The sequence below is a fragment of the Mus musculus genome, chromosome 9 (assembly GCF_000001635.26).
Source record: "Mus musculus strain C57BL/6J chromosome 9, GRCm38.p6 C57BL/6J".
NCBI classification, from domain to species: Eukaryota; Metazoa; Chordata; class Mammalia; order Rodentia; family Muridae; genus Mus; species Mus musculus.
The window spans coordinates 117,940,349-117,958,774 of record NC_000075.6 but is presented as its reverse complement, the minus strand read 5'-3'; the positions used below and the strand labels follow the sequence as shown (position 1 = coordinate 117,958,774).

General features: G+C 40.4%; 1 protein-coding gene across 1 annotated transcript in view; it reads left to right on the top strand.

Moving 5' to 3' along the window:
* Positions 1–18,426, top strand: part of Zcwpw2 (zinc finger, CW type with PWWP domain 2) — a 117,025-nt gene that overhangs the window by 82,085 nt on the left and 16,514 nt on the right. The window contains exons 6-7 of the mRNA NM_001378466.1: positions 10,871–10,929; positions 13,109–13,176. Coding sequence (NP_001365395.1) covers positions 10,871–10,929; positions 13,109–13,176 — 127 coding nt within the window. The remainder of the gene's footprint in view (positions 1–10,870; positions 10,930–13,108; positions 13,177–18,426) is intronic.

Genomic DNA, 18,426 nt, shown 5'->3' with positions numbered 1-18,426 from the left:
AATTCCATCCTTTTGCTCATGGGCTTTACATGTGAAGGCTGCTACTTCTCCTCAGGAAGGAGTTCATGGCCACAGGAGACACAGCAATCGTCTGTAAGGGTCCAGGGCCCGGCCTGAATGCACACTGGGGGTTTGCAGAGTATGGGAGGCAGCACAGCAGTGTCACTGCAGAATGTGGGCAGAGTTAGTGATTTCACTCTCTTCTCTTATGTTGACTAAGAAGTTGTAAAGACATCAACTCTTACCAAGTGTCATTTACGTTTACCATTGTCCCCTAGGAGGGCAGCATTGTTAGATTTAGGGAAAGGCTACTTATTATAAATATGAGTGAAATATCATAACAAACACACTGTTCCACCAAAATAACTTCTAAAACAACCACCGTGAAAACACGCATAAGCACCTGAACTTGAGCTGATTCTGAAAGTGTGAGATTTCACGTGCGGCTCTGCGGCTTCTGTTCCCACGCCGGTCCTCAGGCTGTATAGATGTGGGTCTGCTTAACTTTAGTGTGTGATGTTTCTACTGATGAGTAAGTTTCTAGTGATAAATCTTATAAAATTTAAACATTATTAGTAAAAAAACAAATGACAAAAGCAAACAAAGAGAAAAACTAATCTGGGCAAGGTGGCACATACCTGTAGTCCCAGCCTCAGGAGTTAGGGCAGGAGGGTCAGGAGTTCAAGGTTATCCTTGGCTACATGGAGAGTTCCAGGCCAGTCAGGGCTATCCTGGATCCTGTCTTTAGAAACTGTTCTAGTCCTTATTACTAATGAAAATTTTCTTTTTCAAAATCACCTTCAAGTTCTAAGAATAACTTCCTTTTTACTTTTGTTTTTCTGTGCATAATACTCATCTAAAGATTTAGTTGAGATTAATTCACTTGAAATTTGAGTTAATAATAAAATTTACCTTGTATATTTATGGGTTTTGCATCTGTGGCTTGAATTAGCTGAAGGTAGAAAAATATTTTTTAATTTGTCTGTTGGGGATACTATTCACCACCCCTTCCTCAGTTTCATCAAAACCAAAATCAATAATGGTTATTAGCATAACGTAAAATAGAAATTTGAGTAATGACTTTATGTTTCATAGATTGCAGATATGTCCCTAGATATTAGATGATCTTTCTCTGCTCAATTGCAGCAACTGCTGCTGTTCAATGTCAGTGAGAATTAATAGAACTGACTTATTACAGAATTCATGTTTGTAATATACTCTGGTGTATAAACATTCGGCTTCTGTATAATCTACTGATGACTTTGAGGGACTATTTATCTTTTTGTTTATATGTTTAATGTCCTCAAATGTTTCAAAAAATTTTCCCATATAAGGTACACATCAGAAATTGCTACTCCAGTGTACACTGGAGAACACACCCACCCAGACCACAGGGAATGATGGCCTGCCTTTTCTCCCATGAATCTGTGTGCAGGGAGTCCTCTCTGGATTTTTTACGGGTTGGTGCACAAAATGATTAAGACTATGTCTTTTATTGTGTAATTGGGGGGAGATTCTGTCTATCCTGTCAGAAAACAGTTCTTATGTATTATTCTGGGGTTTAGGCTTACAAGACTGGATGCTGAGAATTCCCACAGGGTAAGGAGTCACTGAGTATTCTTAATGTTGAGGATAATAGTAGAAAAATGGTGAAACACACAGTAACATTCTGAACATTCATTTCTTTGTAAAAAAAAAATAATGCTGTGATATAGCCATTAAATGTTCTCTCAACATCGGCTCTTAACAATTTATTTTAAATATTTCAGAAGTCTCCCTAGAAACAGGGTCCCCTGCCAACATCCCCCATCTCCCAGCATCTCCCTTGCTGAAATGACCAATGGCTTTAGTAAAAACTGCACAGAAACAGGAAATGTTTGCAGCTGACTTGGATTTTCACAGAACCTCCAGCCAGAGGTCAGATAATCAGATTCCTGGCTCCTTTGTCAGCTGCGCAGCTGTACCACAAACCCAGCTTCTTTCCTCCCCAGTGCCTTGTTGGAATTAACTCTTACTGTTCTTAAGTGTTTTACAGATATGAATGAAATGTGAATGACAAGCCACCCTGAATTTTTGTGTTCAGTTCCTGAGCAGGCCTTTTAGAAAATTTAAATAGCAAGCCTTTAAGGTCTCTGGGTAAAATGCCGACTCATGGAGCCCCTTGAAGCTTGAAGCCAGTCTCATCCTTAGCCACAGTTGGAGGTGCTAATAGGAAACCATTCATGGCTTTTGTTCAAGGTGGCACTGGGAGCCAGCTTCTATTTTTAGAGAAAATTCCCTCTGTGCCTCTGTTCACTGCTTGAAGGCACACTCTAGTCATTCTCTCTGGTAAGACCCTCAACCAAAGAAATCCACAGAGCTTTAGAACAACTGCAGAGAGCAGGAGGCAGCAAGGCATTTGTGAGTCACATTGCCAGGCTCTGGGCTCTGATGCTGTCCAGAGGTCATGGGAATACCAGACTCTGCTGAAAATTGACCTGGCTAGCATATTGATAATTGATGTGTAGTGTATGTATCAGAAACAATAGAATTGCACACTTTAAAAAATAGCATCCAAAATAGAGAAAACGATCATTTCAGTCCTCATCCATCTCAAAGAAATGCAGTCTGCCAATCAAGTTGACACTGTTCATGACACTTGGAGGTGTGACTTTCTACTCATTGCCAATAGCCCTTCAGGTGGAAGTGGGCCTTCCTACCCACGTCCCCTCTCCACGATGACTGAGGTTCTGTCTGGCCTGAGCCCGCAGAATCTGGAGTTCATGTAGATGTACATAATGCTTAATAACTTGTTTATCTCCACTTATTTTGGTTTTTCTTTTAGGTTAAATCTCTATAGCATGTCCTTTTATAGCTCTGTCAGAGGAATTGTTTTTTAAGTTCCCTTTTAGGAAGCAACAATTACTTTTCCTTAATATCTCTTAATGTCAATGGACTCAATTCCCCAATAAAAAGAGATAGACTAACAGACTGGCTACACAAACAGGACCCAACATTTTGCTGCTTACAAGAAACCCATCTCAGGGACAAAGACAGACACTACCTCAGAATAAAAGGCTAGAAAACAATCATTCAAGCAAATGATCTGAAGAAACAAGCTGGAGTAGCCATTCTAATATCTAATAGAACTATCTAACTTCAAACCCAAATTTATCAAAAAAGACAAGGAGGAACACTTCATACTCATCAAAGGTAAAATCTTCCAAAAGGAACTCTCAATTCTGAATATCTATGCTCCAAATGAAAGGGCAGCCACATTCATTAAAGAAATTTTAGTAAAGCTCAAAGCACACATTGCACCTCACACAATAATAGTGGGAGACTTCAAAACCACACTTTCATCAATGGACAGATTGTGGAAACAGAAACTAAACAGGGTCACAGTGAAACTACCAGAAGTTATGAAACAAATGGATTTAACAGATATCTACAGGATATTTTATCCTAAAACAAAAGGATATACCTTCTTTTCAGCACCTCACGATACCTTCTCCAAAACTGACCGTATAATTGGTCACAAAACAGGCTCAACAGATACAAAAATATTGAAATTGTCCCATGCATCCTATCAGATCACCATGGACTAAGGCTGATCTTCAATAACAACATAAATAATAGAAAGCTGACATTCACGTGGAAACTGAACAACACTCTTCTCAATGATACCTTGGTCAAGGAAGGAATAAAGAAAGAAATTAAAGACTTTTTAGAGTTTAATGAAAATGAAGCCACAACATACGCAAACTTATTGGACAAAATGAAAGCATTTCTAATAGGGAAACTCATAGCTCTGAGCGCCTCCAAAAAGAAACTAGAGAGATCACACACTAGCAGCTTGACAACACACCTAAAAGCTCTAGAAAAAAAGGAAGCAAATTCACCCAAGAGGAGTAGATGCCAGAAAATAATAAAACTCAGGGGTGAAATCAACCAAGTGGAAACAAGAACTATTCAAAGAATCAACCAAAGGAGGAGCTGGTTCTTTGAGAAAATCAACAAGATAGATAAACCCTTAGCCAAACTCACTAGAGGGCATAGAGACAGCATCTTAAGTAACAAAATCAGAAATGAAAAGGGAGACATAACAACAGATCCTGAGGAAATCCAAAACACAATCAGATCCTTCTACAAAAGGCTGCACTCAACAAAACTCGAAAACCTGGATGAAATGGACAACTTTCTATTCAGATACCAGGTACTAAAGTTAAATCAGGATCAGGTTAATGATCTAAATAGTCCTATATCCTCTAAAAAAATAGAAGCAGTCATTAATAGTCTTCCAACCAAAAAAAAAAAAAAAAAAAAAAAAAAAAGCCCAGGACCAGATAGATGGGTTTAGTGCAGAGTTCTATGAGACCGTCAAAGAAGATCTAATTCCAGTTCTGCACAAACTATTCCACAAAATAGAAGCAGAAGGTACTCTAACCAATTCATTCTATGAAACTACAATTACTCTTATACCTAAACCACAGAAAGACCCAACAAAGGTAGAGAATTTCAGACCAATTTCCCTTATGAATATCGATGCAAAAATACTCAATAAAATTCTCACTAACCGAATCCATGAACACATCAAAACAATCATCCATCCTGACCAAGTAGGTTTCATTCCAGGGATGCAGGGATGGTTTAGTATATGGAAATCCATCAATGTAATCCACTATATAAACAAACTCAAAGACAAAAACCACATGATCATCTCGTTAGATGCTGAGTAAGCATTTGACAAAATCCAACAACATTCCTGATAAAAGTCCTGGAAAGATCAGGAATTCAAGGCCCATACCTAAACATGATAAAAGCAATCTACAGCAAACCAGTAGCCAACATCAAAGTAAATTGTGAGAAGCTGGAAGAAATCCCAATAAAATCAGGGACTAGACAAGGCTGTCCACTCTCTCTCTACCTATTCAACATTGTAGTTGAAGTCCTAGCCAGAGCAATTAAACAACAAAAGAAGATCAAGGGGATACAAATTAGAAAAGAAGAAGTCAAAATATCACTATTTGCAGATGATATGATAGTATATATAAGTGACCCTAAAAATTCCACCAGAGAACTCCTAAGCCTGATGAACAGCTTCAATGAAGTAGCTGGATATAAAATTAACTCAAATAAGTCAATGGCCTTTCTATACACAAAGGATAAACAGGCTGAGAAAGAAATTAGGGAAACAACACCCTTCTCGATAGTCACAAACAATACAAAATAACTTGGTGTACTCTAATTAAGGAAGTGAAAGATCTGTATGACAAAAACTTCAAGTCTCTGAAGAAAGAAATTAAAGAAGATCTCAGAAGATGGAAAGATCTCCCATGCTCATGGATTGGCAGGATCAACATTGTAAAAATGGCTATCTTGCCAAAAGCAATCTACAGATTCAATGCAATCCCCATCAAAATTCCAACTCAATTCTTCAACGAAGTAGAAAGGGCAATTTGCAAATTCATCCGAAACAACAAAAAACCTAGGATAGCAAAAACTGTTCTCAAGGATAAAAGAACCTCTGGTGGAATCACCATGCCTGATCTAAAGCTGTACTACAGAGCAATTGTGATAAAAACTGCATGGTACTGGTATAACGACAGACAAGTAGACCAATGGAACAGAATTGAAGACTCTGAGATGAACCCACACACCTATGGCCACTTGATCTTTGACAAGGGAGCAAAAACCATCCAGTGGAAAAAAGACAGCATTTTCAACATATAGTGCTGGCACAACTGGCGGTTATCATGTAGAAGAATGCGAACTGATCCATTTCTATCTCCTTGTACTAAGGTCAAATCTAAGTGGATCAAGAAACTCCACATAAAACCAGAGACACTGAAACTTATAGAGGAGAAAGTAGGGAAAAGCCACGAAGATATGGGTACAGGGGAGAAATTCCTGAATAGAACAGCAATGGCTTGTGCTGTAAGATCGAGAACCGATAAATGGGACCTCATAAAGTTGCAAAGCTTCTGCAAGGCAAAAGACACCGTCAATAAGACAAAAAGACCACCAACAGATTGGGAAAGGATCTTTACCTATCCTAAATCAGATAGGGGACTAATATCCAATATATATAAAAAACTCAAGAAGGTGGACCCCAGAAAATCAAATAACCCCATTAAAAATGGGGCTCAGAGCTGAACAAAGAATTTTCACCTGAGGAATACCAAATGGCAGAGAAGCACCTGAAAAAATGTTCAGCATCCTTAATCATCAGGGAAATGCAAATCAAAACAACCCTGAGATTCCACCTCACACCAGTCAGAATGGCTAAGATGAAAAATTCAGGTGACAGCAGATGCTGGCAAGGATGTGGAGAAAGAGGAACACTCCTTCATTGTTGGTGGGATTGCAAGCTTGTACAACCACTCTGGAAATCAGTCTGGCGGTTCCTCAGAAAATTGGCCATAATACTACCAGAGGATCCAGCAATACCTCTCCTGGGCATATATACAGAAGATGTTCCAACCGGTAAGAAGGACACATGCTCCACTATGTTCACAGCAGCCTTATTTATAATAGCCAGAAGCTGGAAAGAACCCAGATGCCCCTCAACAGAGGAATGGATACAGAAAATGTGGTACATTTACACAATGGATTACTACTCAGCTATTAAAAGAATGAATTTGTGAAATTCCTAGGCAAATGGATGGACCTGGAGGGCATCATCCTGAGTGAGGTAACCCAATCACAAAGGAACTCTCACAATATGTACTCACTGATAAGTGAATATTAGCCCAGAAACTTAGGATACCCAGGATATAAGATACAATTTGCTAAACACATTAAACTCAAAACAACGAAGACCAAAGTGTGGACACTTTGCCCCTTCTTAGAATAGTAAACAAAACACCCATGGAAGGAGTTACAGAGACAAAATTTGGAAGTGTGACGAAAGGATGGACCATCTAGTGATTGCCATATCCAGAGATCCATCCCATGATCAGCTTCCAAATGCTGACACCATTGCATACACTAGCAAGATTTTGCTGAAAGGACCCAGATATAGCTGTCTCTTGTGAGACAATGCCGGGGCCTACCAAACACAGAAGTGGATGCTCATAGTCAGCTATTGGATGGATCACAGGGCCCCCAATGGAGGAGCTAGAGAATGTACCCAAGGAGCTAAAGGGATCTGCAATCCTATAGGTGGAACAACATTATGAACTAACCAGTACCCCAGAGCTCTTGACTCTAGCTGCATATGTATCTAAAGATGGCCTAGTCAGCCATCACTGGAAAGAGAGGCCCATTGGACTTGCAAACTTTATATGCCCCAGTACAGGGGAACGCCAGGGCCAAAAAGTGGGAGTGGGTGGGTAGGGGAGTGGGGGGGTGTATTGGGGACTTGTTGGATAGCATTGGAAATGTAAATGAGGAAAATACCTAATAAAAAATTAATTCTAAAAAAAAATTCACCAGAGAACTCCTAAACCTGATAAACAGCTTCAATGAAGTAGCTGGATATAAAATTAACTCAAACAAGTCAAAGGCCTTTCTCTCCACAAAGAATAAACAGGCTGAGAAAGAAATTAAGGAAACAACACCCTTCACAATAGTCACAAATAATATAAAATGCCTTGGTGTGTCTCTAAGGAAATGAAAGATCTGTATGATAAGAGCTTCAAGTCTCTGAAGAAAGAAATCCAAGAAGATCTCAGAAGATGGAAAGATCTCCCATGCTCATGGGTTGGCAGGATCAATATAGTAAACATGGCTATATTGCCAAAAGCAATCTACAGATTCAATGCAATCCCCATCAAAATTCCAACTTAAAGGAATTAAAAAGGGCAATCTGAAAATTCATCTGGAATAACAAAAAACCTAGGATAGTAAAAACTCTTCTCAAGGATAAAAGAACCTCCGGTGGAATCACCATGCCTGACCTAAAGCTGTACTACAGAGCAATTGTGATAAAAACTGCATGGTACTGGTACAGTGACAGACAGGTAGACCAATGGAATAGAATTGAAGACGCAGAAATGAACCCACACACCTATGGTCACTTGATCTTCGACAAGGGAGCTAAAACCATCTAGTGGAAAAAAGCATTTTCAACAAATGGTGCTGGCACAATTGACTGCTATCATATAGAAGAATGTGAATTGATCCATTCCTCTCTCCTTGTACTAAGGTCAAATCTAAGTGGATCAAGGAACTCCACATAAAATCAGAGACAGTGAAACATATAGAGGAGAAAGTGGGGAAAAGCCTCAAAGATATGTGCACATGGGAAAAATTCCTGAATAGAATATCAATGGCTTGTGCTGTAAGACTGAGAATCGACAAATGGGACCTCATAAAATTGCAAAACTTCTGTAAGGCAAAAGATACCGTCAGTAAGACAAAAATGCCACCAACAGATTGGGAAAGGATCTTTACCTATCCTAAATCAGATAGGGGACTAATATCCAATATATATAAAGAACTCAAGAAGGTGGACCCCAGAAAATCAAATAACCCCATTAAAAAATGGGGCTCAGAGCTAAACAAAGAATTCTCACCTGAGGAATACAGAATGGCTGAGAAACACCTGAAAAAATGTTCAGCATCCTTAATCGTCAGGGAAATGCAAATCATAACAACCCTGAGATTCCACCTCATACCAGTCAGAATGGCTGAGATCAAAAATTCAGGTGACAGCAGATGCTGGCAAGGATGTGGAGAAAGAGGAACACTCCTCCATTGTTGGTGGGATGGCAAGCTTGTACAACCACTCTGGAAATCAGTCTGGCGGTTCCTCAGAAAATTGGAGATAGTACCACTGGAGGATCCCGCAATACCTCTTCTGGGCATATATCCAGAAGATGTTCCAACTGGTAATAAAAACACATACTCCACTATGTTCATTGCAACCTTATTTATAATAGCCAGAAGCTGAAAAGAACCCAGATGCCCCTCAACAGAGGAATGGATACAGAAAATGTGGTACAATTACACAATGGAGTACTATTCAGCTATTAAAAAGAATGAATTTATGAAATTCCTAGGCAAATGGATGGACCTGGAGGGTATCATCCTGAGTGAGGTAACCCAATCACAAAAGAACTCACATGATATGTTTTCACTGATAAATGGATATTAGCCCAGAGACTTAGAATACCCAAGATACAAGATACAATTGGCAAAACACTTGAAACTCAAGAAGAACGAAGACCAAAGTGTTCTCACTTCACCCCTTCTTACAATTGGGAACAAAATCCCCATGGAAGGAGTTACAGAGACAATGTTTGGAACTGAGACGAAAGGATGGACCATCTAGAGACTGCCATACCCAGGAATCCATCCCATAATCAGCCTGCAAATGCTGACACCATTGCATACACAAGCAAGATTTTGCTGAAAGGACCCTGATATAGCTCTCTTGTGAGGCTATGCTGGGCCCTAGCAAACACAGAAGTGGATGCTCACAGTCAGATGGATCACAGGGCCCACAATGGAGGAGCTAGAGAAAGTACCCAAGGAGCTAAAGGGATCTGCAACCCTATAGGTGGAACAATAATATGAACTAACCCTGGAGCTCGTGTCTCTAGCTGCATATGTATCAGAAGATGGCCTAGTCGGCCATCATTGGGAAGAGAGGCCCATTGGTTTTGCAAACTTTATATGACCCAGTACAGGGTAACCCAGGGCTAAGAAGTGGGAGTGGGTGGGTAGGGCAGTGGGGGGGGGGAGGTTATGGGGAACTTTGGATAGAATTTGAAATTTGAAATGTATATAAGAAAATATCTAATAAAAATAATAAAAAAGAAAGCTTTAATGATTTTCTGAAAAATCGTGGAAATTAGCAACTGAAACATGTAAACAGTTCCAAAGTTTCTCTGCTGTAACACTTAACAGCCTCAGCCTGCTCCTCACCCAATTTCCCAGTTGAATTACCCTTGGTTGGGATATAATCTAACTGATAATCCCTTTCTGCACTGCTGTTGATAAGGCATCCAGCCCAGTCTGCACCTCAGTGCTCCAAGGACGACCACTTACAGGACCATTCATTAGTTTTGCTTGCTTTTGAACTTTATATCAACTGTACTAAAGATTGAAGACATTATTTTGTGGTTTTTACTTTTCTTGCGTGTTCCCTTTGCCTTTGATTTTAGTTATTAACTAATGAAGATAGTGTTTGAGATCCTGTGTGAGTCTTTTATGTTAATTGCTTTTGTGCTTCTGCCTCTCCTAGTTTAGAAATTCTAGAGAACCTGTGTGTGTGTGTGTGTGTGTGTGTGTGTGTGTGTGTGTGTGTGTGTGTGTGTGTAATTTGGATATCCTAATGTTCTCATGAGACATAACTTTAGATTTTTACTTCAATAGTATAGGCTGAGTGTTTTATTTTTCCCATCTAACTCGGCAGCCCAGATATATAACACCTGCTTTTGTGCTCTAACGAGTAAAGTTTTGCCTGTTCTTTTCATAGTCAAAAAAGAAATCCTGTTGCCTCCAGGCCTTATCTCATCATTTCGCAGCAGAGTGCAGAACTTGTCTTTGCTTAGACATAAAAAGCCAGCCATGTTTCTTGGGCAGTGCATTACTACAGATTTTTGGGTGTTTGTGCTATGTCACTTCCAACCAGGTACCTTTGCATTCTACACTTCAGGGGGCTGAATGCTTCTGTTTTCCTTAAAGCTAAATGTTTGCCAGACTTAAAAATCTTCTTGTTTTTATGGTTTTGTGAAGGTACATTAGGGAATGTTTGAGAGAGCAGATTCTTATCTGAAGATTCCATTTCTGCAGTCAGGCGGGTTAGTACCTCTGCAATGACTGTGAGCTGGAGGCGAGACCGAAAGGTCTTGCTGAGGAGTATGGGTGGCACAAAGCCCACTAGTATATTGAGCAGATCTAAAACAATATGAACTAATCCATTTTTGATCTTTATTTGTAGATGCAAGTTTCCAAAATTAATACTGAAAAGAAAAGGCCCAGAGTTAGAAAGAGGAAAAGGTATGTTCTGTGAAATTAAAGTATTAGGATAAAATTGAGATGTATAAATTATATTTAATTATTAGATACATTTTCCCTGATTTTTTTCTTCACTGGGTAAACATTGTGCTTAAATCTTTTTGGAAGAACTAGTAAATTAACAGTTGGAAGTGCAGAGAAAGTTATGCTTTATTTTGTTTGGTTTGGTTTTCCAACAGGGTTTCACTATGTAGCCCAGGCTATTCTCAAACTACCTCCCCTCCTGTCTCAGCCTCATAGATTCTGGGGTCACAGGCACAAGCCACGGTACTTGGCTGAGAAAGTTTTATATTCTTATAAGTATGTTGAACCAGAACTTAAAAAAAAACATATTCAGAGTATGCACATTATCAGCTATTTTGTTTTTAAATTTTATTTATTTACAATCCAGCCATTGTAAATAAATGGTGCCCCCCTCCCCAGTCTCTCCTCCCACAGTTCCTAATTCAATTCTTCCTCCCCCTGTCTCTGAGAGGATGCTCCTCACCCCACCAGGCGTCCCCCCTCCATGGTGCCTCAAATCTCTCTTCTCCCACTGAAGCTAGACCAGGCAGTCCTTTGCTATATATGTGCAGGGGGCCTCTGAACAGCTCGTGTATGCTGCTTGGTGGCTCAGTGTCTGGGAGCTCCAGGAGTCCGGCTTAGTTGCGACTGCTGGTCTTCCTATGGGGTTGTTCTCTCCGTCAGTTTCTTCAAGTCTTCCCCTAATGCAACCATAGGAATCTCTGACTTCAGTCCAGTGGTTGGGTGTTAAGTATCTATGTCTGTCTCAGTCAGCTGTTGGTTGGGCCTCTCAGAGGACAGCCATGCTAGGCTCCTGCCTGTAAGCACATCATAACATCAATAAAAGTGCTAAGACTTGGTGTCCCCAACCATGAAATGGATCCCAAGTTGGGCCAGTCACTGCATCTCCTTTCCTTCTGTCTCTTTTCCATTTTTGTCCCTCCAGTTCTTTTAGACAGGTCAGAAATTTTGACTGTAAATTTATAACCCCATCCATCCACTGTCTATCGGCTGGAGGTGGACTTCCCTCTCCCCACTGTTGGGCATTTCTGCTAAGGTCGTGCCCATTGAGTCCTGAGAGTCTCTCACTTCCCAGGTCAAGTCATTCAAACATCCAAGATAGCCTTTAGCTTAAAATAGGTAAGAGAAGCTGGGGTCAAATCTCCATAGTAAAGTAGTAAGCCACTGATAACACGCCAGTGCCTCTCATTGAACTAGCCTTGACATGTATGTTTCAGTATGTGACCATGGCTGTTCTAGGATTTCCAGTCACAAATAAAGGCTGCCATGCCTTTGCAGAAGAAAGCCGTTCTTAAAGTACTGATTTATGCATTTATTCTATTTTTGTTGTTGTTGTTGTTTTGTATGTTAGAAGTGTGTGGGGCATGTATGTCCATGGGACATGTGTGTAGGAAGAGGACAGATATCAGGAACTGACTCTCCCCTGAGACCTCAGAAGGTCTTAGTAGTAAGCTCAGGTTGTCAGTCCTGTGTGAAGCTATTTCCACCCTCTTGATAACTCATCCTTAAAAATGGACTTTGGTCGCCTTAATTACATACCACAGTAAACCTATCACATATATTGGGCAGCATTGTAAAGTTACCTCTGTTTAAAAGATGAAGACTCATGGCTTGCAGAACCGACTCCTAGGAACCTCTGATGGCAACAGTGCATTGGCACAGACATTTCTTGTCAGAGTTCTGTGTGATGGGGAAGCATGACTTTGACTTCTGACAGAACAGGTTCTGTCATGGCATGATTTACCTGTGCTGACAGACTTCTCATGCCGCTGTAGTCTCAGTGCCTCAACCTCTTTACATAACAAGGACAGTGCTTACTGAATAGATCTTTTTGGAAGGTAATTACATGAAGAATGCCTGTGTGAGTGCTTGTTGGATTAGTTTCTCAGTGCTCTACTGAGAACACAGGTCATATTTGTTCCCTGTGAGACAACCAAGAAAACACACCCAAAGTGTGAGATGTATATAGTCACATATACAATTACCAAATACACATTTGTATGTGTGCAGTAAAATGCATACATGTATGTATGTGCACATGTGCATGAATGGATGGGTATGTGTGTACACACGTGTATGCATGTCTGTATGTTGGGGTTTCTCTTTTGAAACTAAATCTGTCAAAATCTTTTTTTAGGGATGCTGCTTTAAAGTGCTCTGTTGAAATTTTTTGTTCTGATGAAGCCCTATCAAAGGAAAACATGGGTATGTGAAGCCTGTCATGGTTTTAGTTTCTTTGCCTGGATATAATTTCAAAAAATGTAGTTGTTCTAAGCAGAGTTCATGGAGGCTCACAGAGACTGAAGTCGCAATCACAGAGCCTACATGGTGTGCTCTAGGTCCTCTGCATATATACTATGGTTGTGGCTTGCTGTTTTTGTGGTACTCCTAAAAGTGGCAGTGGTGGTGTCTCTAACTCTTTTGCGTGATCTTGGGAACCCTTTTCTCCTGTTGAGTTCCCTAGCTCAGCTCTGATGTGAGGTTTTTGCCTGGTGTTATTGTATCTTGTTGTGTCATTTTTGGTTGATGTTTCTGGGAGGCCTGGTCTTTTCTAGGAGGATATTGAAGTGGGGTGAGGTAGGGAGAGGGGAGCTGTGTGTAGGGACTGGCAGGAGGAGAGAGAGGGAGAGAAGCTGTAGTCAGTACATCTTGCATAAGAGAAGAATAAAACTGTAGTTGTTGGTTTTTAAGGTATACAAAGCCATTGTGCATATATAGGAGTAAAAGGTTAGTGGGTCATTTTGTGTCAGATGGGAGGTCTTTGAGTTTATGTCTTAATTAGAATTTTTCTGAAATTGGCATATAATTAGTGTTTTAAAATAAAGTGTTGACAACTGTAGAAGAAAATGCTATCAACTGTGCATCAACCCAGACCTTTCCATCCCAAATCTATTGGAATCCGAAGAAAGAGGGAGAAATGGAAAATGGTGCTAACAGTAGCCTATGGCCTAGGCTGAAGTAATTGGCGCTGGTAATTGTCTTTCTTATTTCTCTATCGCTGTTGTAACAACATGACCAAGGCAAATGTTTAACTTGGCTTATGGTTCAGAGGGTTAGAGTTCATAACAGTGTGGCCAACATCTGCTGAGAGCTCACATCTTGATCCACACCAGGAGGCAGAGAAAGAACATTGAGAATCATAGGTGTCTTTTGAAACCTCAAAGCCCAGTGACACCCCTCCTCCAGCAAAGTTGCCCCTAATCCTAATCAGTTCACCATGGGAACCAAGTATTGAAATCCACTAGCCTATGGGGTTGCTCTCATCCAAGCCACCACAGTGTCAGACACAATAGAGAGGGTGTGAATGCCAGCACGGGGTTTGGCTCTCATGCTGCCTACGGACTTGCCCTCCATCCTCATCAGTCTTCAAAAGTAAGCTGATGCTTTATTTGCAAGGTTGAGCTGTGGTGGTCCTGCTTAAAGCACATCGGACCAGAGGTTCTTAGTAGTGCTCCTCCTCGAAGCCACTGCACAGCCGTGGACATTGCATTTCAAGGGACTAAGTGAGCCACTGGCCTGTAGTCTCATGGAAAGAAGTGAAGCAGGGAGAGGAAGGATGGAATATTTATTTTCAAAGTTCTTTTGTTTTTCTCCCCAAGCATGGTCAAGACCTGTTGTGCCTGTCTCTGATCAAGGCCTCTGCTGTTGCTTTCACACTCCTGACTCCTGTTCCTGGCTATGCCTTCCTTTTAACTTTCATGATCAATTCCTGTGTTCCAGTAGCAAGGCAAACTGTGTTTCCTAAATGGACACAAGAGGATGGCTCACCAATTTACCCAAAGGCTCTGTCTTAGATAGGGTTTTATTGCTGTGAAGAGACACCATGACCAAGGCAACTCTTTTTTTTTAATTTTTTATTAGGTATTTTCTTCATTTACATTTCAAATGCTAACCCAAAAGTCCTCCATACGATCCCCCCCACTCCCCTACCCACCAACTCCCACTTCTTGGCCCTGGCGTTCCCCTGTACTGGGGCATATAAAGTTTGCAATACCCATGGTCCTCTCTTCCCAATGATGGCCAACTAGGCCATCTTCTGCTACATATGCAGCTAGACACATGAGCTCTGGGGGTACTGGTTAGTTGATATTGCTGTTCCACCTATAGGGTTGCAGACCGCTTCAGCTCCTTGGGTACTTTATCTAGCTCCTCCATTGTGGGCCCTGTGTTCCATCCAATAGCTGACTGTGAGCATCCACTTCTGTTTTTGCCAGGCACTGGCATCACCTCACAAGAGACAGCTATATCAGGGTCCTTTCAGCAAAATCTTGCTGGCATATGCGATGGTGTCTGCGTTTGGAGGCTGATTATGGGATGGATCCCCTGGGGAGAGCAGTCTCTAGAAGGTCCATCAGATCGTCTCAGCTCCAAAATTTGTCTCTGTAACTCCTTCCATGGGTGTTTTGTTCCCAATTCTAAGAAGGGGCAAAGTGACCACACTTTGGTCTTCGTTCTTCTTGAGTTTCATGTGTTTTGAAACGTGTAACTTGGGTATTCTAAGTTTCTGGGTTAATGTCCACTTATCAGTGAGTATATATCATGTGAGGTTTTTTTTTTGTTGTTGTTGTTGTTGTTTTTGTTTTTGTTTTTTTTTTGTGATTGGGTTACCTCACTCAGGATGATACCCTCCAGGTCCATCCATTTGCCTAGGAATTTCATAAATTCATTCTTTTCAATAGCAGAGTAGTACTCCATTGTGTAAATGTACCACATTTTCTGTATCCATTCCTCTGTTGAGGGGCATCTGGGTTCTTTCCAGCTTCTGGCTATTATAAATAAGGCTGCTATGAACATAGTGGAACATGTGTCTTTATTACCAGTTGGGACATCTTCTGGATATATGCCCAGAAGAGGTATTGCGGGATCCTCTGGTAGTACTATCTCCAATTTTCTGAGGAACCACCAGACTGATTTCCAGAGTGGTTGTACAAGCTTGCCATCCCACCAACAATGGAGGAGTGTTCCTCTTTCTCCACATCCTCGCCAGCATCTGCTGTCACCTGAATTTTTGATCTTAGCCATTCTGACTGGTGTGAGGTGGAATCTCAGGGTTGTTTTGATTTGCATTTCCCTGACGATTAAGGATGCTGAACATTGTTTCAGATGCTTCTCAGCCATGCTGTATTCCTCAGGTGAGAATTCTTTGTTTAGCTCTGAGCCCCATTTTTAATGGGGTTATTTGATTTTCTGGGGTCCACCTTCTTGAGTTCTTTATATATCTTGGATATTAGTCCCCTATCTGATTTAGGATTGGTAAAGATCCTTTCCCAATCTGTTGGTGGCCTTTTTGTTTTATTGACGGTGTCTTTTACCTTGCAGAAGCTTTGCAATTTTATGAGGTCCCATTTGTTGATTCTTGATCTTACAGCACAAGCCATTGCTGTTCTATTCAGGAATTTTCCCCCTGTGCCCATATCTTCAAGGCTTTTCCACACTTTCTCCTCTATAAGTTTCAGTGTCTCTGGTTTTATGTGGAGTTCCTTGATCCACTTAGATTTGACCTTAGTACAAGGAAATAAGAATGGATCAATTCGCATTCTTCTACATGATAGCAGCCAATTGTGCCAGCACCATTTGTTGAAAATGCTGTCTTTTTTCCACTGAATGGTTTTAGCTCCCTTGTCAAAGATCAAGTGACCATAGGTGTGTGGGTTCATTTCTGGGTCTTCAATTCTATTCCATTGGTCTAATTGTCTGTCACTATTCCAGTACCATGCAGTTTTTATCACAATTGCTCTGTAGTACAGCTTTAGGTCAGGCATGGTGATTCCACCAGAGATACTTTTATCCTTGAGAAGAGTTTTTGCTATCCTAGGTTTTTTGTTGTTTCAGGTGAATTTTCAGATTGCCCTTTCTAATTTGTTGAAGAATTGAGTTGGAATTTTGATGGGGATTGCATTGAATCTGTAGATTGCTTTTGGCAAGATGGCCATGTTTACTATATTGATCCTGCCAATCTATGAGCATGGGAGATCTTTCCATCTTCTGAGATCTTTGATTTCTTTCTTCAGAGGCTTGGAGTTCTTATCATACAGTCTTTCACTTGCTTAGTTAGAGTCACACCAAGGTATTTTATATTATTTGTGACTATTGTGAAGGGTGTTGTTTCCCTAATTTTCTTCTGAGCCTGTGTGTAGAAAAAGGCCATTGAGTTGTTTGAGTTAATTTTATATCCAGCTACTTCACTGAAGCTGTTTATCAGACTTAGGAGTTCTCTGGTGGAATTTTTAGGGTCACTTATATATACTATCATATCATCTGCAAAGAGTGATATTTTGACTTCTTCCTTTCCAACTTGTATCCCCTTGATCTCCTTTTGTTGTCAAATTGCTCTGGCTAGGACTTCAAGTACTATGTTGAATAGGTAGGGAGAAAGTGGGCAGCTTTGTCTAGTCCCTGATTTTAGTGGGATGGCTTCCAGCTTCTCACCATTTACTTTGATGTTGGCTACTGGTCTTCTGTAAATTGCTTTTATCATGTTTAGGTATGGGCCTTGAATTCCTGATCTTTCCAGGACTTTTATCATGAATGAGTGTTGGATTTTGTCAAATGCTTACTCAGCATCTAACAAGATGATCATGTGGTTTTTGTCTTTGAGTTTGTTTATATACTAGATTATGATGATGGATTTCTGTATATTGAACCATCCCTGCATCCCTGGGATGAAACCTACTTGGTCAGGATGGATGATTGCTTTGATATGTTCTTGGATTCGGTTAGCGAGAATTTTATTGAGTACTTTTGCATCGATATTCATAAGGGAAATTGGTCTGAAATTCTCTGTCTTTGTTGGGTCTTTCTTTAGTTTAGGTATCAGAGTAATTGTGGCTTCATAGAATGAATTGGGTAGAGTACCTTCTGTTTTTATTTTGTGGAATACTTTGTGAAGAACTGTAATTCGATCTTTAGAGGTCTGAAAAAACTCTGCACTAAACCCATCTGGTCCTGGGCTTTTTTTTTTTGTTTGGGAGACTATTAATGACTGCTTCTATTTCTTTAGGGGATATAGGACTGTTTAGGTCATTAATCTGATCCTGATTTAACTTTGGTACCTGGTATCTGTCTAGAAATTTGTCGATTTCATCCAGGTTTTTCTGTTTTGTTGAGTACAGCCTTTTGTAGAAGGATCTGATTGTGTTTTGGATTTCTTCAGGATCTGTTGTTATGTCTCCCTTTTCATTTCTAATTTTGTTAATTAGGATGATTTCCCTGTACCTCTAGTGAGTTTAGCTAAGGGTTTATCTATCTTGTTGATTTTCTCAAAGAACCAGCTCCTCCTTTGGTTGATTCTTTGAATAGTTCTTCTTGTTTCCATTTGGTTGATTTCACCCCTGAGTTTGATTATTTCCTGGCATCTACTCCTCTTGGGTGAATTTGCTTCCTTTTTTTCTAGAGCTTTTAGGTGTGTTGTCAATCTGCTAGTGTGTGATCTCTCTAGTTTCTTCTTGGAGGCAC